This window comes from Oryzias melastigma, linkage group LG17 (assembly GCF_002922805.2).
Source record: "Oryzias melastigma strain HK-1 linkage group LG17, ASM292280v2, whole genome shotgun sequence".
Classification (NCBI taxonomy): Eukaryota; Metazoa; Chordata; class Actinopteri; order Beloniformes; family Adrianichthyidae; genus Oryzias; species Oryzias melastigma.
The window spans coordinates 5,954,022-5,974,138 of record NC_050528.1 but is presented as its reverse complement, the minus strand read 5'-3'; the positions used below and the strand labels follow the sequence as shown (position 1 = coordinate 5,974,138).

Below are 20,117 nucleotides of genomic sequence, written 5' to 3'. Positions count from 1 at the left end.
ACAAAACACACCACGAACATTACATAAAATTGAATAAATAAAACAGAGGAAACCTCTTTACTGTGTATTAAAAAAGTGGGTTTTAAGAGAGATTTTAAACCTTTTTTACCACAAGTTTCTGGTAAATGATGAACTTTTTTAAACAGCATCCTTCCTCCTAAATCAATAGTTTCTCCGGAGACTGCTGAGTGCTTTGACCCCCTCACAATTTGTTCAAAGCAACGTCTCTTAATACCCCTCCACGGTTTAGTATTAGCATAACGTTTTAAAACCCAACCGCAGCTAAATGCAAATTATTTGAAAAAAAAAATATTGATTTCGATAATTATAGCTGGATTTGTCAAACTTATAATTTTGGGATATGTTCTACATAAAAAAAGCAATAAAATACTTGACTGGCTGCTCAAACATGTTAGTGGAGCAGCATTAGGCTGTTGTATGTACAGCTGTCACTGTCAAAGCCACAGGCAACCTGACGATGCTTTGTCTACACTCACAATACGGACATGTGTTCTTCCAAGACAACACTAATGCATTGAACCTAATCTATGGTATCTGGTTCTATCTGGACGATCCAAAATAGGTCAGGCTTCTAAAAAGCTGTTTAATCTCTTCTCAAAGTGTCTGGAAGCCGCCCAACAAAGGCTAAAAACGTCCCTTTAAACAAAGTTCTTGTCTGGAGCGCAGGTCAAAAAAAAAAAAAAATCTGGATGTGAATGAGTGAATAAGTTCTGAACGGGAAAAGCCTCGAAACGCAGAGATGATGAACGCAGACAGAAAAAATAGAAAGAACTTTAACACCAACCTATTGCTACGATCCAAAAAGTTTGATTTCCTCGCCGTCTCTTGAAAGCCGAGCCGCTGCTGTGTCTTTGAAAGGTAGTCCCCAGGAATATGACATACTGTGCCTTTGACAGCCTGGAGATAAGCACCTGCGTTCGGGTCCCTTTTTACGTCACACCCCCCCATTCACAGCCCTTCAACATGATGCACATTTGCACATCAACAGCCACCAACCCCCCCTCCCTCCTCTCTCTCTCCTCCCTCTCTCTCTACTCCCACATCCGCAAAACACACAAACAGCCTCACAAGAAGGCAGATAGATGCGCGCTCTCGGCACTCGTGCACTCTCACAGGTGATCTGTTCAACTCCTTCAGCTGCATTGATCCTCCTCAGTGTGCATGTGCAGAAAAAAGGAGAAAAAAAAAGAATCAACTTTCCCTCTGCTTTGTCATAAGACCCGGGCATATGCCCTTCCAAGCTCCTCATACATCACTCATCATGCAAATGAGAGGGAATGTCACTCCTCGGCAGCAGATGGCCAGGGATGATAACAATGGCTCGACAGACCCGTTTCAATGTCTGCGACTTTATCGCTACAGCAACAAAAATAAACGTCTTTCTTCATACCTGCCTTCCTTTTGGATCATCTCTGACTAAAAAAAAAAAAAGGTTTGTTTGCCATGAGGCTATCAGTAAAAGGCAGGGATCTGGAAATAATCTTTGTTGACTATGGAAAGAAGCTGCAGCCCAACACTTATTGGAGTAATTAGGTGTAATTCCTCCCTGAAGGCCACGTCAAACTCCAGAGGGAGCTCACGCGTGAGACAAAATATCGATATTGGAATATATATCGCAATATTTGCTTTTACAGCGTTCACAAAATAGTGATTCTCCTGCACTTTTCTGTACGTTTTTAAAAACTCAACGATTTCAGCAATCTTGGTATCAAAATGTTCAGCTCGTTCAGAACATTACTGGTTGTACTTTTGGTGTTCATAAACTTTATAGTTTTTGAAATAAGTAAAATAGCCCCATAGGAAATGGATGAGAAATTGCTCAAATCTTTTAAAAACTTTGTGCACTTTTAAACTTCTGCATATTTTCAGCTACAGACACCGTTCCTACTTTCAAATATTCAGCAACTACTGGATTTTTTAGGGTAATTTGAAGTGTAGCTTTTAATTTAGCAACATGCTAGCTGTTTTTGACTAATTTAGACATTTTTCCAGTTTTTTAGGCTAATATGGAGTTTAGCTAACATTTAAGCATTGTGCTAGCTGTTTTAGCTAATTTAGATACGTTTTTAGGGTAATTTAGAGTTTAGCTGATATTTTGGCATAATGCTACCTGTTTTGGAAAAATCAGACATTTTCCAGTTTTTAAGCTAATTTGGAGATTTGATTTTTTTACACTACTTTAGAGTTTAGCTTATATTTTAGCATTATGTCAGCTGTTTTTGACTAATGTAGACATTTTTTTCCAGTTTCTAGGCTAATTTAAAGTTTAGCTAAAATTTTAGCAAAATGCTAAAAAATTGGCAAAATTAGATATTTTTACAGTTTTGTTTGTGGGTGATTTAGCTTATTTGTTAGCATCATGCTAGCTGTTTTGGCTAATTTAGATAAATTTTTAAGTTCTTTAGGCTAATTTAGAGTTTAGATAAGATTTAACATCATGCTAGCTGTTTTGGCAAAATTAGACATGTTTCCATTTTTAGGCTAGTTTAAAATTTAGCTAATATTTTAGCATTATGCTAGCTGTTTTGGCTAATTTAAAAACATTTTTAAGTTTTTGAGGCTAATTTAGAGTTTATCAAATATGTTAGCATTATGCTAGCTGTTTTTGTATAATCCGACATTTTCCAGTTTTTAGGCTAATTTGGAGTTTAGCTAATATTTTAGCATTAGCCTAGCTGTTATGACAAAATTAGACATTTCTTATTTTTTTTTTTAGTATAATTTGAAGTTTAGATAATAGTTTACTTTTATGCTGTTTTGGCTAATTCAGACAAATTTTTAACTTTTTTAGGCTAAATTAGAGTTTAGCTAATATTTATGCTATATGTTTTGGCAAAATTAGACATTTTTCCTTTTTTTGTTTTTATTTATTTATGGGTAATTTGGCATTTAGTTAGTATTTTATCAAGATTTAGGCTTCAGCATTTTCTGCTGTCAGCTTCAGCCTTTTTAGCCAGCTATTAGTTTCAGCATTTTCAGTTGGAAATGCTGAAACTAGCATTTTCAGAAGCCACATTCAGCTCACAACATTCACACTAGCAGCTAATGTCATATATCTAGTTAGTCCTGTGATTGATTCTCGATTGGTTCTCACCGAGTATTGATCTTTTAGTTTTGTTTGAAGAGGCTGCAAAACGTTATATTCCTTTGGTGAGACGTTTTCTTTGGATGTAGATAGGGGTCTCGCGTTGCCAGACTGACTGTCGCGTTGACCAATGTGCCCACAACACTCTCTACTTGAATTATTTAATTTTCGCCCTGTTGTTTATAACAATTTTGTGACACTGCTTTTCATGTTTACTATTGAATTTTATTCTAATTCAATTAGTGTCAAAGCTTGTCAAAGACAAAGTATCACTGATTTCAGCAATGATGCACAAAAGTGTATTTTATTTATTGCATAACATTAGACAAAAGCTGATTACTATGATTGTGTTTAAGCTAAAAAATAAACAGGAATATATTTCCCTAAAAAATATGTGTCCTCCTTTATATTGTGAGTTATTAAAGATGATTTTTTAAACAAATTATCGCGTTATTTTTGATATTATCAATATCGTGAGATTCCCAACACTATTGGACGGACCTGGTCAAAAACAGGATGAAAGAAAGGAAAGGAAATAAAAGGAAAGGGGGGGGCAGAAGAAATCACAAATGCAGCTTTTTCAAACACCCCCGGCCAAAGTGATGTCACCCTGCGTCCTGCTGACTCCTGTTCATACAAGCCCCCGGAGCAGAGAGTAAACAGTGGAAGCGTTTAGCAAACAGGGGCCAGATTACAATGACAAAGGCGACCACACTTCTGGGTGGAGCCTGGGGCGAGGGGGGCAAAGGAGTGGGGTGGATTTAAAATATGTGATACCCATAATGAGGTGGGGGCTCCTCCTCCTCCCCTCAAGATCCCTCTCCGGCTGATGGTAGGGGCCACCCAAACACGCACTTCTGTCGCCGACCCCCCCTTCGAGTCCCCAGGGACTAAAGTGCGAGCACAATATGTAATAATAATGAATTTTCAGCTCTTTTTTTTTTTTTTTCCTGTGATTTGTGCATTTGGTTATGCAAGGCTGGGGAGTTGAGGATGGAGAATATCATTACTTAAGGTTTTGGCAGTTGATCATCACCTTGTTTAATGCCTCATTTGAAAGTCTAATTTCAAACTGTCTTCAAGAGCCAATTCATGGTACACAGAGAAAGAGACATACAAAGAAAGCAGACGTGCTCCTCGTCTTTTTTTTTTTTTTACCATTTGTACCTGATAAGTGTACAAACACATTAAAGCACAATCTCTCTAAGAATCTCATCAAAAAAACATGTTCTTTGATTGTTAATGCAGAAAATCTCACCACCCGGCTTTTTGTGGGGATGATTATTTCATGTTCTGCCATGTTTCAGTAAACGGGAAATCGTGTACCGCCGTCTTGACATACCACTAAATGTAAGAACATCTGCTCCAAAAGGAAAAAAAAACTCAAATTAAACAAACAAGAGGGATTCAGTAGCAAACAAACTCGTGTTTTGTCAAGCTGTTTCACCGGCTGAAAATGTGGTAGATGGAGCTGATGGAGAAATGAAAGAGGAGTGGGTTGGACGAAATTACATGTCAAACAAGGGTTCACGTTTAAAAAGTCCTGCTCATATTTGTAGAAAGTGTTTGATTGCATTTAGAAAGGTATTACAATGGGTCACATCTGTGTCTAAAAGCTTTTTTTTTTTTTTTTGCGTTCTGCTGCAAATTATGTAAGCGGAGTGAAGTGTCATGGCACCCTGTTGTTGTGAGCGCCATACCTTCCTCCTGCGAAAACCTACACAAATGAATTCTTCTAATGCAGCGCCGGATCAAAATGTCAGCGGCGCAACTTCGCTCAACACCCCGCCCCGTCATTTCAACAAAGCAAACACGACTAATTTCACACGACAGACTGTACAGCCCAACAACAATGCGCATCCAGTGTTCCATTCAACGTGATCGATGTGTAAAAATCCATCTTAAACTGTGGTTAATTTCAGTCTGAACCGACACATGCCTCCTGTTGGTGGCACTGAACCCTCATTGTGCAACCACTTGATGCCGCTTGTTCATCACATAAAGTCACATAAAAGGGATGAATTAAATTTAAAAAATATATATATATTTGCATATGCAAATACGATGAACTGAAGTACATGTTGATATGGCTCCAGGACGTAGAACTATCTTTATGTTAATGTCAACAGACATTTTCTTTGGAAAAAAACAGAACATTTTTCATGGGGATCATTATCTACACTGCTTGTCACTTAAAAGAAATGATTAGATTACTTCCCTGCAAACCCCTTTGGGGCAAATTGCGTGTGACCGTGGGCAACCTTACAATATGTTTATTCAGTGTCCTTTGAAGACACTTCAATTAAATTTGAAATGTTTTATGGACAAATATAGGATGTTTTCTCATTCCACTTTGAACTGACGCCACTGAAGCCGCGCATTCGCTTTCATTTGAGTTCACCGTCCAAACTTATGAACCTTTTTATGATTTCGTTTTTTTACGAGCCTGTTTTAGGCAAACAAACTTTAGAGAAATTAAAAGATAAAGTTTAAAAAACATATGTACTCCTGGAAGTTTGAGTGACCTTACAAATCATCTAAAATAAGAAATGTGACATATATGAACTCATCTGATGTAAAAATGTAAAATTATTTACTCAGTTACTCACAAGCTTTTAATGAAATCCATCAGCTATTATCAGTGAAACAGCCCAAAATTATACTCAAGTTCAGCTAATTTTACTTTAAGACAACGTTTTTACTCAAGTATACAAAAGTAACTCATAAAAAAGTACTCAGGTATCAAGTAAACGTTTAAAAGTGTTATAAATAATTAAAAAAATGTTTTTGTTACATATATATCCTTAGATCTAGTTTTTCTATAGACAAAATGTGCAATAATAATATCAAACCTAGGAAAAAAAATCAATAAATTGTAACACATATAAAACCAAACTTCCCATATATAAAATCAAAACTGTTTCAAAACTTTTTCTAAAATAATTATTTCTATAAAAACAGGAAAGGGAAATGGTGAACTTTTATTTAGATATCTGTTAGTTAAGACAATGTAATTTAAAAAAAAAGTAACATTCTGTTTCAGCTCCAATAAATCCTTAACTGGAGTAAACAAATCAAATATTAGATTTTTTATTATTTTATTTAGATGTTTGCAGTTCCATTTACTTAAGTAAATCCTATATTTAATAATTTTTGTTTCTATTTCTCTTTCATTTGTCAAATCTCACTACTTACTGGACTATATAAATTGTTTTTTGGAGTGTCCAAGAAAAACTAGTGTCCTTGAAATTTCACAGAGACTTCTGGGAAAAACCAGTGTGCATCCATACTCACTAGATATAGCCCACAATGCATTGCGTTTGAAAGATATAGAAAGTTAATTTAATTTATTTTTTTCTTAAAAAATCATCTGTATTTATAAAGAAAAAAAAATGATTTTTTTTTTTCTAAAGGACAAATTGTTTAAACTAAATGCATTACTGTCTATGTTCACTAGTGGAGTGTACATCAATCCACACTGGTTTTGTGCATTTCCTTAACACTGGATTTTAGAAATATGGATTCAAAAACCCTGAAAAAAAGGAAAATGTTCTATGCAGTGCAATAAGTAGTGAGTAGAAAAGAAATTTGTACACAACCATGGTAATTGTAGATTCGAACACCACAAAAAATGGCAAATGCCCGAAAGAGTTATCTAAACAAGGAGTAGTGAGTGACTTTGGACAAAGCCTAATGCTGCATTCACACCGCGCATCAAATTCGCGTCTGCCGCCTCTCTTTTGATGTGCGTCAAATTTAGGCGGCCATGGTGCAGTGGTTGGGCTGTTGACGGCTGATCCTTAGATTGCGGGTTTGATTCCCACCTTGCCCGCCTATGCATTGAAGTGTCCCTGGGCAAGACACTGAACCCCAAAATAGCCTCAGGTGGAAGGTTAGCCCCAGTGTTGGGCAGAAGAGCCGCCACCAGTGTGCGAATGTTGTAGTGCAGTTTGTGAGAGGACCTCAAGTAAAAGTGCCAAAACAGAGGACAAGTTTAAGAGTCTTATTGTAGAGAAGTCTTATTGTCCAGGGGTGAGGTGAGACCGGGGCTGAGAGCTGGAGCTTGGCAGGCAGGCAAGCAGACAGACGGACTGAAAGATTGACGCGGTGAGCTGACAGAAGGAGCAGGCAGCCCTAAAGGCAGAGCAGGCTGACTTGAGGGCAGAGCAGGGTGAGCAGGCTGATTTGAAAGCAGAGCAGGATGATTTGAAAGCAGAGCAGGATGATTTGAAAGCAGAGCAGGCTGACTTGAAGGCAGAGCAGGCTGACTTGAAGGCAGAGCAGGCTGACTTGAAGGCAGAGCAGGGTGAGCAGGCTGATTTGAAAGCAGAGCAGGCTGATTTGAAGGCAGAGCAGGGTGAGCAGGATGATTTAAAAGCAGAGCAGGCTGATTTGAAGGCAGAGCAGGCTGACTTGAAGGCAGAGCAGGGTGAGCAGGATGACTTGAAGGCAGAGCAGGCTGACTTGAAGGCAGAACAGGCTGATTTGAAGGCAGAGCAGGCTGACTTGAAGGCAAAGCAGGCTGACTTGAAGGCAGAGCCGGGATTTTAGAGTTGAACGTCAGATCAGGAACTGGAATCCGGACATTGGGCTTTTAGGAAGTGTAGAATCTGACAGGGGAGGGCTGAAGAGGCAAGGTATAAGTAGTTGGCAGAACAGATGAGGCAGATGAGCAATCAGGGCAGATTAGCAAGGCAGGGAAAGTAGGGGCTGAGGAGAGCTCAGGCATGACAAATGTGTCAATGGGTCTGTGACTGTACAGTACTTTGGAGCTTTAAGGAAGGTAGAAAAGCGCTATACAAGTATACGCCATTTACCATTTTACATTCAAATTTAAACTTTTCTGGACTTCATTCGTCACAGAGCTCTTGGAGCTGGAGTGATAAGCCCGCTATGCTAGCTAGCCGCCAGGGTGGACAGTCCAGGGTGTGCCGCCTTCACCCAACAGTAACCAGGACGGTCTCTGGCAACCCAAGTGGGTTAAGAAAATAGATGGAAGCTCAGGATGAAAATCCTTGCATCAAGTAGCCATCTTGGAATTTTTTTTTCAACGTTTTGATTGGTGGTCATGATAGTGAGTCACTGAAAACATCACCCATCCAAAGATGAGTCCCTCGCCACGCCCAACACCAAGTCACGCCACAAATCGTGTCTGTACATTGACAGACACACCTGCCGCATGAATTGCATTCAGTGTGAATGCAGCATTAAATTTTTTTTTTTTATTACTACATTTTTTATTCATAAATCTAATCAGAAAAACTACTTTAAGGAGTTCTATTAAAAAATAAGTAAATACAAGTGAATAAATGTAATCTGTTACTATCCACAATTTGCAATTAAGAATTTGTTTGATTCATGATTTAAATTAAATGTGAAAAGTTACATTTAAAAACTAGTTTCTATTGAACAAAGCTCGCTTTTTCAGGTTTTTGACAAAATTATTATTTCAAATAAGAGTTATTGCACCAAACTTTGTATTATCTGACAATATAATATGATTAACGATGTATTGAATTGACAGAAAATAAAAGTGCATTTATGCCTTAAGCTAGGTCAATAGAACTGAATTCAGATCTGATTCATTCATGACACTGTAGCTTTACATTTAACCATGGAAGTGGTCTCAGCTGGTCGATGCTCCTCGCAGCCCCCCTCCTCAGAGTATCCGCTTACAACCAACAAATCAATACTTGACTGGTCAGTCAATGTCTTCACTTTCACAGGACTCTGCTGTGTCATTGAGAGGTTGGAGGAGGATGTGGGGTCTCTTGGGGGGTCCCTGCCCATCTTCCTCAGACAGGCATTCACACAATGAAGCCGATACGCGTGTAAACGGCGAGACGGGAGCTTGGATGTTCAGCCAAAAATGAGCGTCCAAACAATGGAAACAGGTGTGAATAATGTGGGGCTTTGATAGTGACCTCGGTGGTCATGATAGTGGGTCTAGACACAACGAAAAAGAGGCATTTTAGTCTTGTCATTCCTGGGGGGGTTGCTAGTTTCTCCAAAACCTTAAAGTCCCACTCCAATTATTTTTTTTATCCATTGTAAAATTGTTCCCAGTGGTCTTTTGATTATAATTATACAATTTTTAGGCAAAAATAAAAAAGCTTTTGTCATTTTTTTGGCTAATTTCTCATCTTTGTTTACACTTTCTCCTGCTAGCTTATAGCACCTCACAAGCCCAAGCTAACATTAGGGTAGCAAATAATGGCAAGTAATATTGGTGCTGTCCAGCTCTAAAGCTTTGAGTCAGCAAAATAAAGACTTTAATGCATTTAGAATCTAAATTCATTCCCTATCCGTTTGGCTACTCCCTACATCTCCAATTGTAGGGGCATTTGAAGCTTTAGCGGTGTCCGAACTTGTTATTTTAAGAGCTAGCTGTAGCGACTTACGGCTGTGTATCCCTCTGCCTATCGGGAGAAAGCCCGACTTAGTGGAGAAACATGCTCTGAAGCACAGAAGTTTGCATTTGAATGTGAAATAGTAAATGCATATACTTGTATAGCGCTTTTCTACCTTCTTTGAAGGGCCAAAATGCTTTACAGTCCCAGTTCCTTTCACACACTGCTGGTGGCTCTGCTGGCAAACACTGGTGACAACCTTCCACCAGGGGCAAGGTGGGGTTCAGTGTCTTGCCAAAAAACACTTGTACACATGGGTGGGCAAGATGGAAATTGAACCTGCAATCTTGCAATTAGAGGTTGACCGCCTGACAGTTACACCACAGTTCTTAGTAATAACCTTTTGTTTTACATGACTTTAAACTGTTATAAAATCAATGTATTTTCCAAGTACTGGCAGATACTCGCAAACAGAGATAACCGGCAACTTTTGATGAGTGGTAGCAACGTCCAACTTTTTCCATACCTCTGAAGAGAAGCTGTAAGGGTAGGGGAGGAGTTTAGATAATCCTAAAACGTTACCAGTACCCTAATCCTAAAACGCTGCCTGTACTCTAATCCTAAAATGCTACCAGTATCCTAAAACCCTAGCAGTACCCTAATCCTAAAACGCTAACAGTACCCTAATCCTAAAACGCTACCTGTATCCTAATCCTAAAACGTTACCAGTACCCTAACCCTAAACTGCTACCAATACCTTAACCCTAAAACGCTAGCAGTACCCTGATCCTAAAACGCTACCAGTACCATAATCCTGAAACGCTACCAGTACCCTAACCCTAAACTGCTACCAGTACCTTAACCCTAAAACGCTGCCAGTGCCCTAATCCTAAACCGCTACCACTACCATAATCCTAAAACGCTACCTGTATCCTAATCCTAAAACGTTACCAGTACCCTAACCCTAAACTGCTACCAGTACCTTAACCCTAAAACGCTAGCAGTACCCTAATCCTAAAACGCTACCAGTACCATAATCCTGAAACGCTACCAGTACCCTAACCCTAAACTGCTACAAGTACCTTAACCCTAAAACGCTGCCAGTTCCCTAATCCTAAACCGCTACCAGTACCCTAATCCTAAAACAATACCAATACCCTAACCCAGTACCAGTACTGTAACCCCAAAATGCTACTGGTACCCTAACCCGGAACCCCAGCCCTAAGACGCTACCAGTACCCTAATCCTAACCTGGTACTGGTACCATGTCAGGCACACCATCTCGAGGGGATCTGTGATTTAATGGGAACAGCCAGCAAATTAAAAAAAAAAAACAAAGGTCAAGTTGGGGATAACCAAAACGTCAAAAATGGCGTGAAGGTGGCCCGAACCCTACGTCCACATATGGCGAGCTGGGAGTGGGTATTTCCAAGTACAGACAGTGAGGCTAACCAGCGACTATTGACGAGATCACTAAGTGGGAGTAACGTCAGATTTGAAAATACTATTTTTCCATAACTCTCCATCTGGAGGGCTACATGTAGGGGTAGGGAGAAGAATTAGTATTCGGCTTATGACCCGTCTATGGCTTTTTCAAAATTTGCAGGTTTTTTGTCTGATCCTGATTGAACACAATATGAAGATATACTCAGAAACAGTTTTAGGTTGAATCCAAATTCTTCCCCTACCCCTACGGCTTCACCCAACCCCTACATTTAGCCCTCCAACTTTGTATTCGGACGTCACCCCACTCGATGACGACATCATCGGTCTGCTAGCACTCGGTGATACATAACATTGGTTTTATAACTTTAAAAAGATCATACTACAACAAAAAGTCATTACTTATATTTAAATGGAAACTTCTGTGCATCAAAGTACACCGCACCCTCACAGCGGAAGGATACCCCCCAAAAAAAGCTATTTCGGACAACTCTACCACTTCAATTAGAGGGGTAGGAGGAAGAATTCGGATTCAGCCTTAATCTTAAATTATTTTACATAATGTCTCTCATTATCTCGCAGTAAGAGCATGTTACAAAGACGATTTTCATTGGAGTGGGTCTGTAAAGATTAGACATGAAGAGAAAACGTCCCAGATGGTGCAGCCAACACAATATCATGTCAGATGACAACAAGTATGATAGACATCAACAAACTTAAGCCAAACATGCAAAGTATTTTCCGAGCTGCGTGTGAATAATAAGCTAAAATCATCTTAAGTATCCAGAGATATGCACTTGAATAAATAGAAAAAGCTCCATTGATGTGGATGGCTTGCAATTTTTGATTGCAGCAGACACAAGAAGCTTTGTGACATGAACTAAAATGCAAATGCCCTTTGAACAAAACAAACACATTGATTATGAAGTAAGTTTCTCCAGCACAAGTAGCCGGCTTTGAGTGATTAATAGGGGCTGGTCATTGATTTGCTTTTGTTTAAATCTTGGTTAACTTTCTAGATACACAATTATTATTTGTTTCCAAACAATAAATCCAATCTAGCTTGAGCAAATTAAACTTTCCTATGGCCTCTTCTCTGCCCTTTTACATCTCAAATTGATTATTATCAAAACACATTGCCTCCAAGTGTCTGCTGTTTTTCTTTTAGATTTCTGATTGGATATTGTTTGTTTTTTTCCTGTTTATTAGAATGTAAGCAGTTTTCGAGAGTTGCTTAAGGAGATCTATGTGGCTTGTCAACAACTGTGACAATAGTTAATCTTCCGTCCTTTGCTTCAGCTGCTATATGTCATACATCAATATTTATGATAATCCATCTACAGTATATGAGTAATGCTGCCTTCTTATGCTATCTGAAACATGCCAAATTGGTTGACTGAGTTCATATCTACATTACAGCTAAAGGTTGCAATAATACTCTAAATATTTCTCCGTATTTGCAAGTCAAATCTCAGCGTTACAGACTCCTTTACTGAGAGGCTTCTTTTTTTAAGCTTTGGAACTTGAAAAACTTTCCCAGATCCAGACATTTATACTTCCTGATTTCTCGCCTCATCTCTCCAAGATAGTGATAATACGATTTCTGTGTTTTTCGCTGTTGAGAAACAAACTGGATTATGAACAGATCACTACATAAACAGCTTTCTAAAAGGAGGCAGCTATTTTAAAAAAGGCTGAAGAAATGCAAAGAGGGATTTAAATTTTAATTTGAATTTATTCCAGCAAGTGAAAGGTTCTTTTGAGAGAGGATTTTAGCAAAGATGATGGTATTTAAAAGTGATAAACAAGCATCTAAACCTCCAGTGGAAAACAGTCGTTTTGCTTCTTCTTACTGTAGAATGGGGCTTGCTTTGACCACATCCAAAATAAAAAACAGTATTATTAGTAATTAAAATGTAAATCAGGGGAGATATTTCCACTGATTTGTGTTGTAGATTGATGTTTCGTCCTCTTGCGACTGCAGATGCACAGCTATATGTCCTCGGGTGAAAATTCCTGCTTTCTATGTACTTGGCACTGCACACTTTATACTATATTGAATGTTGGGAAAAGATATTTCACACTTATCACATGAAATTTAAATCCTGGGCTACAATGTGACAGAGGAACACCAAGCAAAGTTAAAAATTAAATGGATTTAGAAAAAAAATAAAAAAAATGGGAATGTGTGTTAATTACAGGTTGCTGTGCAATTTGAGAAAGTGTGTCTGAAAAAAAACTAAAGTGAGTGTTTGGGGGAGTGAGTCACTTTGGGCAGCCACATATCACATTTCTGTGACAAAGAAGGCTGTCATCTGCTATATGTGTAATGTGTGGCTTATAATGCGGTGACTGGCTTTTTGAAGTGCATCGTTTTGGGTTTTTTTTTTCCTTCTCTGGTTGACCACTGAACTCGTGCAAAAGCAAACCTATGCCACACAAGAAAGACAAAGAGTTACATCATTTTGTTCAACGGCTAATCCGATCATGGACAGTGTGTGTGCATTTGCTATCTTAGGAAAATGCCAGCAAAGGCGCTAAGTAAACCTATTTTACAAGACTCCCTCACAAGGATACAGTGCCAGTATCGGGATAAAATTTCACACAGCAGCATGGCTCAGTCACATAACCTAAGCAGGCTTAGGAAAATGGAACACAACAAAGTGTTGCACTTTCTTCCTGCACGTCTGTTGCAGCATACAAAAATGCTCCAGTGACTGATGTGAGTTTCGGCATGAAAGCCAAAAAGAACTAATAGCTGAATAGCATGTAGATACTGTTGTTAATGCTCCGAGTTGTTTAAAATGGTAGATTATGGAAGTGTGCACCTGGCATTCTGCAGGCTAGCCTGGCAACACTCCTCCCTTATAATTATAATGAACACACAGTAATTCAGGGTTGAGGCTGAAATACGAATTATGTCCTTTGAGACAGCTTGTTTTAATGGCTATGCAGAAGAGTTACTAGAAGTGCAGATGGCAGATGTTGGTCCTTTGAAGCTATTTACAGATAATACATTACAAGGTATAGAACGCCAGGACGAGGACTTGTTGTGTTCACCATTTCGGCATTAGGCGAGCTCTGAAAAGCAATTTTTTTCTTTTTTTTTTTGTAAGTGTGTCAGCACTTCTATTTGCAACGTTTACATGTTGAAGAGAAAACATGTGAAGAGAGACTCTGGCCGCTGCAGCCCGTTTCATCCCAGCAGCCCTTCTGTTCTTACTTTGTCCACAAAGGGGTGCATTTTCTCAGAACGGCCGTCCTCGTCTTGTTTGTCATTACAGAGATCTGATTTCAGCTCTTTGTTTTGAAGCCACAGTTTACTGCAGATTCAAATCTAAATTTGACATTAAATATATCCATTTTACACCACAAATGTTAAAAAAGATAAAGGTAAACAACAATAATAATTCTAACCTGTCTCACATTTATGGTACAAAATGACAGACAAACATTATAAAAACAAAATAAGTTATTATGGATTATGATTTCCCTCAAAATGTTTCTGTTGGGCCTATTACCTGGAAATGTGATTTTAAAATGAGCCTTTTTAAAATATTAATAATTGTCTGTAAATAAAAAAAAACTATCAACAATTGTTTCATGTTATGGAAAAATTGACTTTTGTTCTACAAATGACAAAACAAAATAAAAGGTTTTTTGACTAATTGAGGTGCAAACAGCACCCTCATAATTGTTTGTACCTATAATAATACAGTGCACACTTCATTTCCTTTTGTATCCTTTAGTATTTTGATTTACTGTTAGTTTTCACTTTGTATTGAGAACCTGTTCAATGTACAAAATGTGTATGTAACAGAAAATAATATATATATTTATATATATTAATGTCAATTTTTAGATTTAAAAGGTCAAATGGATTTTTAAAATGTTTTTTTCTTACATAAATGATCCTTATTAACAAGGGGTAGGAGTTGATTAAACTAATTAATCGCAAGCTGGAAAAAAATTAATCGCGATTAATTTTTTTTCCAGTAACATACACATTTTCAAGGGAATAAAGCTAGCATAAAAACAAGATATCCTTGTAAAATCCAGAAAATACAAAGTCAGAGGCTTCACAAGGGCAGTTAGTGCATTGTTTAGTAAGGGTGTGTATTGGCAAGAGCCTGGCGGAATGATACTGTATGTATCCCGATATGTGTCTACCTATACGATACATATCGCGATATATACCAAAACTGTACCAGAACAATTTTATACTTATATTTATCTTTTTAAGAGAGTGACTTAGAAAAAAAACTCTACCTGCATATTAATAATTTCCTTTTCAATAAAACTGTAAAAATCTTTATGATCATAACATTAAGCACTGCAACTGTATACTGATACTGGCAGCAGTGTAGAACAGAGTTTTGGATTGGTACCCATCTTATGTTAAAACTAAGTAGTGCATGTCTCATAAGAACCAAAACCGTGAGGCTGACTGAACATTTAACATAAGCTGGTTCTCGCGAGATCTTGTTGTTTTGGTCATGGTGTAGAGCTGCTCAAAGAGGCTTAGTGTGCTGCCAACTAGCGGTCGGGATTTAGGTGGAAAACAAAAGTAACACGCCAAAGGATGCTGATAAATAGTTAACTAAAATCATCTTAAGCCGATACATTTTTAATCGATACAAGTCCCACAGTTTTGATACAAGTATCGCCAAATAAATATTGCAAGATATCGTCAAAGGAAATATCACGATATATCGGCAAATTAAATATCTCAATTTATCATCAAATGAACTATCGCAATATATCGCCAAATAATGTTTTGATATATCGCCAAATGAAGTATCGTGATATATCACTAAATTAAGTATTGCAATATATCACCAATTGAAATATCACAATATAATCCCTAAATTAAATATCGCTATTTATTGCAAGATAAAATATCGCAATATATCAGCAAATAAAATATCACAATAAATCGCCAAATAAAATATTACTGTATAATCGCTAAATGAAGTATTGCAATACACCGCCAAATGAAATATCGCAATGTATCGTCAAATGAAATGTCGTGGTATATCGGCAAATGAAAAATCACAATATATGGTCAAATGAAATATCGTGGTATACCGCCAAATGAAATATCGCGATATATCGCCAAATGAAATATCGCGATATATCGCCAAATGAAATATCACTGTATAATCGCTAAATGAAGTATTGCAATACACCGCCAAATGAAATATCGCAATATATTGTCAGATGAAGTATCGCGATATATCGGCAAATGAAATATCGCGATATATCGGCAAATGAAATATCGCGATATGTTGCTAAAACGATATTACCCCACACCCTTATTGCTTAGTAGTGCACAGACAGGTTGCTCATTGGCACTAACTAGGGCAGTGGAAAGCAGTTCGTCTCCAGGACATAACTTGCACTTAACTAAGATTTCTTTTAACCAATAGGAAATAATTTGAACATCTTCAGTTGCTGAACGAATACGTCCATATTTCTGATCCCTTCATTTTACTTTGTAACTGTTTTTTTCTTTTTAGTATCCATTTAGTTTTATTTAACCAAGAGACAATGTCAAACCTGAGTGTTTGCACTTTTTAATTTGGTTTTATTGCACCAAAATATGAGTGTTGAAGTAGTGAGGGTTTCTGTAGTCTTTTTATTGTAATTTAATTATCAAAATTTGAGCTGTATTTCATTATGTTACTGACAAAATTAATTAAATTAGAGTATTTTTTTTTACTTTGTGATGCATTACCCCCAATGATGCAGCTAACATATCAAAGTAAAAACTGAAAAAGCAGTTAGGGAAATCAGCCTGATGCACTGGAAAAACACCCAAATGTTAACTCCAAGAAAAAGTTTTTCCACATTGAAGTCACACAGAGTCGCATTAGCATGTGAAAAGAATAAACAGGAGAATTCTCAGTAACACACTCCACCTGGCTGCTCACCAGCGTCCTTGTCAGAAGTCCACCCACCGCACTGGCTAACACTGAAAGACCTCCCGGGGACTGCAGTGACCATTCACTCGCTCCTCTCTTTTTCCCATGCACCTGTGACTGTTTTTGTGTTTGCTATTTTTTGCTTTGTCTTTTCCTGGCAGCTCTGTATCATCGGAGACACACTTTTCCTCAAAAGGAATTCTCCTGCCCAACAATGTGGTTTGTTTGTTCACCGGATATGGCAGGCCGGAGAGTCGCACAAGGAGAAGAAAAGGGGAGGGAAAAATGTCCTCTATAATAAATGCAATATGAAAACAGCAAGGATGTGGTCTGAAGGAGTGAAGCGTTTTACCGAGTGCTTTCTTGCTGACTTTAGGGGCTTCACAGGTGTCGCCGGGCAGGCTCCTCTCCTGCCTCTCCTCGGACGGCTCATCCGGCTTCTCCATGGTCCTGGACCTTAGAGAGCTGCTTTTCCATTTTCCAAAGCACTTTGCCACAATCGCTTTGTCCGCTCCTTTCATTGTTTTCTGTAAAACACATTTACAGCATGACTTCCCAGGTTTATCCCTCTTGTGAGCCATCTGCCCCCTTTTTTGGCTCTCAATAAACCTGGGCTCATCTTTCCTAAACCCAAAGTAAGAGAGAATTAGGGCATTGTGTGCGCATGCATTCTCTTAAGCATTCCAGAAATTTTCCTGATTGCCCTGGCATGTTTTTTCGAAAGCGCTTGGACATTGTTTTTCTCCTGACAGAGTTGAACTGAACTTTAAGCGCTAAAACAGCACAACAAATACTCCTTTTGACATAAAAAATAACAGACATTATTCCCCATAACTTGCGCAGCCCCAAATACTATTACAAGGCCGATCAGGATTAGCAGTGGAACACACCTAGTTATCTATTTCTGAGTGCCAAGACTCCTAGCAGTGGGCAACTACATTTCAAAACCTGGCAAATCCAGTTGTCTCCTAAATACAGAAAGTACTTAAATCCGCAGCTAACAGAAGAAAAAGAGGGATAAAGGGTGCTCTGCATATCACCGAAAAGCTTGTGCACTTTTCAGAATCACTGGCTAGGTTAAACAAATATGCTAAGTAGAGATCAAAACAATCCTTTGATCTGCAGCCTAGTTTCCAGAGCTTGGCTGTTGTTGTAAATAACTTGTATAAATCTATATACCATTTGCCTTCAGGTAATATCAAAAGTGCCAGGGATTCGCAGGCAAATACCTTGTGGTTAGGAAATAGATCAGATAAAAGGGTATAAATTTTTAAGCACTCTGCTCAGTTTTTAGCCATCATTATTCTTATTAATTCTACAACTGAAACATGACTGAAAAAAATCATAAAAAGCTTACTTTCTAACCTTTTGTAGTTTGGAAAAATGCTCCTACCTCCGGCGCGCCATTCAGGTCGGACACAGAGTAAAACATTGTGCGAAATGTCATACAAAAGAGGCTTGAAGAATCAGAATGCAGAAGCTATGCAACTTGCTGACTAACTTTGCCCTCTGTTTTGATCGAGCACACAAAGAAAAACGCTGTCCATTCAAAACAGACAGCATAACTCTTTTCACAGAGGGGGGACCCTGAACAAACGAGGCCATGTCCTGAGCTGCGCTCCGCTTCCCATCGGGCCTGCTCGGTGCACGGTGAGGGCTGCAGGGACTGGGACCAGCTGATACCACGCTCACACAACACTACTTTTGTGCACCCAGTCCTCCTTCAATCAGTTTTTTAACAACCATCTTGTTGAAGTCTTAAACTCTCCTGGTCAGGATTGAAACATTTTTGGAAAATGTACCTGCTAAATTTATCAGTTTTATTGAAAAATAAGCAATATCATTTTTGTTTCTTTCATATTTATGGGTTTTGCAAACATTTTTCCAACACAAATGTTTGTACTGCATAAAAGAAACACTAAATTCATTTGACATTAAACCTTAAATAAGTTAGAATTTGTCAAAATGTGAGACTCAGAGGCGGACTTAACATTAGGCGAAAGTGGGCGATTGCCTGGGCACCTCATCACCTCGGGGGCCCCAACCTAAAAACTTAGGAAAAACACCTAAAATAATTTTAGACATTTTTTTAGACTATTATTATTTTTACTGTGTCCAAAAAATAAAAAAAAATAATGGTATTAACCTGCACAAGTGTTTCTTTTGTCCCCCCCTGTCCACAGTTTATCAGAATAATTCATTAATAATGAGAGAAAAAGTAAAAATTTCACAGAATAAAGTCATAAAACTGGGATAAAATCAAAGTCAAAATGTACAAAAAGAAAGTTGTAAAATTTTGAGAAAAAATGTCACAATGTCACATGGAAAAGGGCTGCATACATTTTTTTTATTTAGCTTTAAACCATCTACATAGACAGACGTTACCTGTTTTATTTATGTTGCAGGTGATTTACACTGCTTTACTTTGTTTGTAAATGTGCAACTTTATTCACAAGAAATCATTTTATTTCTAAAAATATTCCATATAAAATCAAACATTTAATATTTTGTGACATGTTGACTTTTTTCCTCATCATTTTAAGAATTTATTCTTATATATTTGCTTTTTATTCGTGGTGGCCCTAATACTCTATTATAAAAAAGGGACAGAAAAAGAGAGAAAAAAGTCCTTTTGAGAATTAAATGATGCAACTCCATAATGACCTTTTGTGTCTTTTGCCTTCTTCAATAAAGCCTAAATAAAATGATGGATACACCTGCTGCAGAGGACCCTATGTTAGTGTGTACCCCAAAACTGATAAGTCCACCAATGCTGAGGCCACACTGATTAGCATCAGGCTAAAGTTTTATAAAAAAAAAATGAATTATTGCATAATTGTGGCTGCTGGTGCAACAAATAAAACAAACAGGACATATTTTATAAGCAGAACAAGCTAAAATATTTAATTTCAATTCATGTTTTTCCATATTTGTTGACAAGATGTACCTTTGTGTGTAATTTATGAAATATATCAAATAGTGTAAGATTTTTTGTGCTCCAACATTCTTAAAGGAGCCCCGCATTTAAAGTAACGAACACCTGTTTGGAATTGATTAAAGACAGGACTCAACTAGAAGATAGAGTATATTATTCATCGAAAATGAAAGTTTTTTGCTGATAACTCCATGGAGAAATTGGGTGTTGGTGTTAGATTGGGGGCGGAGCTGTCAGAGCAGGCTCTTCCTGAAAGGGGCGGTCTCACTCTGTGACATCAGATCGTGAGGATGTGCTCGTTTTGGGAGGGTTTTAGAAGATTACTCAGAAATGCGTAAACGGATCAAAATTGGGGTTGT

The 20,117-nt window shown here is 37.9% G+C and overlaps 1 protein-coding gene across 2 annotated transcripts in view; it reads right to left on the bottom strand.

Moving 5' to 3' along the window:
- Nucleotides 1-18,388, bottom strand: part of st18 (ST18 C2H2C-type zinc finger transcription factor) — a gene marked incomplete in the record, with an annotated part of 67,013 nt that extends 48,625 nt beyond the window's left edge. The window contains 2 exon segments of one of the 2 annotated variants that reach the window (XM_024274258.2): nucleotides 17,176-17,350; nucleotides 18,217-18,388. In XM_024274258.2, coding sequence (XP_024130026.1) covers nucleotides 17,176-17,350; nucleotides 18,217-18,270 — 229 coding nt within the window. 2 annotated transcript variants of the gene reach the window in all.
- Between the last annotated feature and the right edge of the window lie 1,729 nt (nucleotides 18,389-20,117).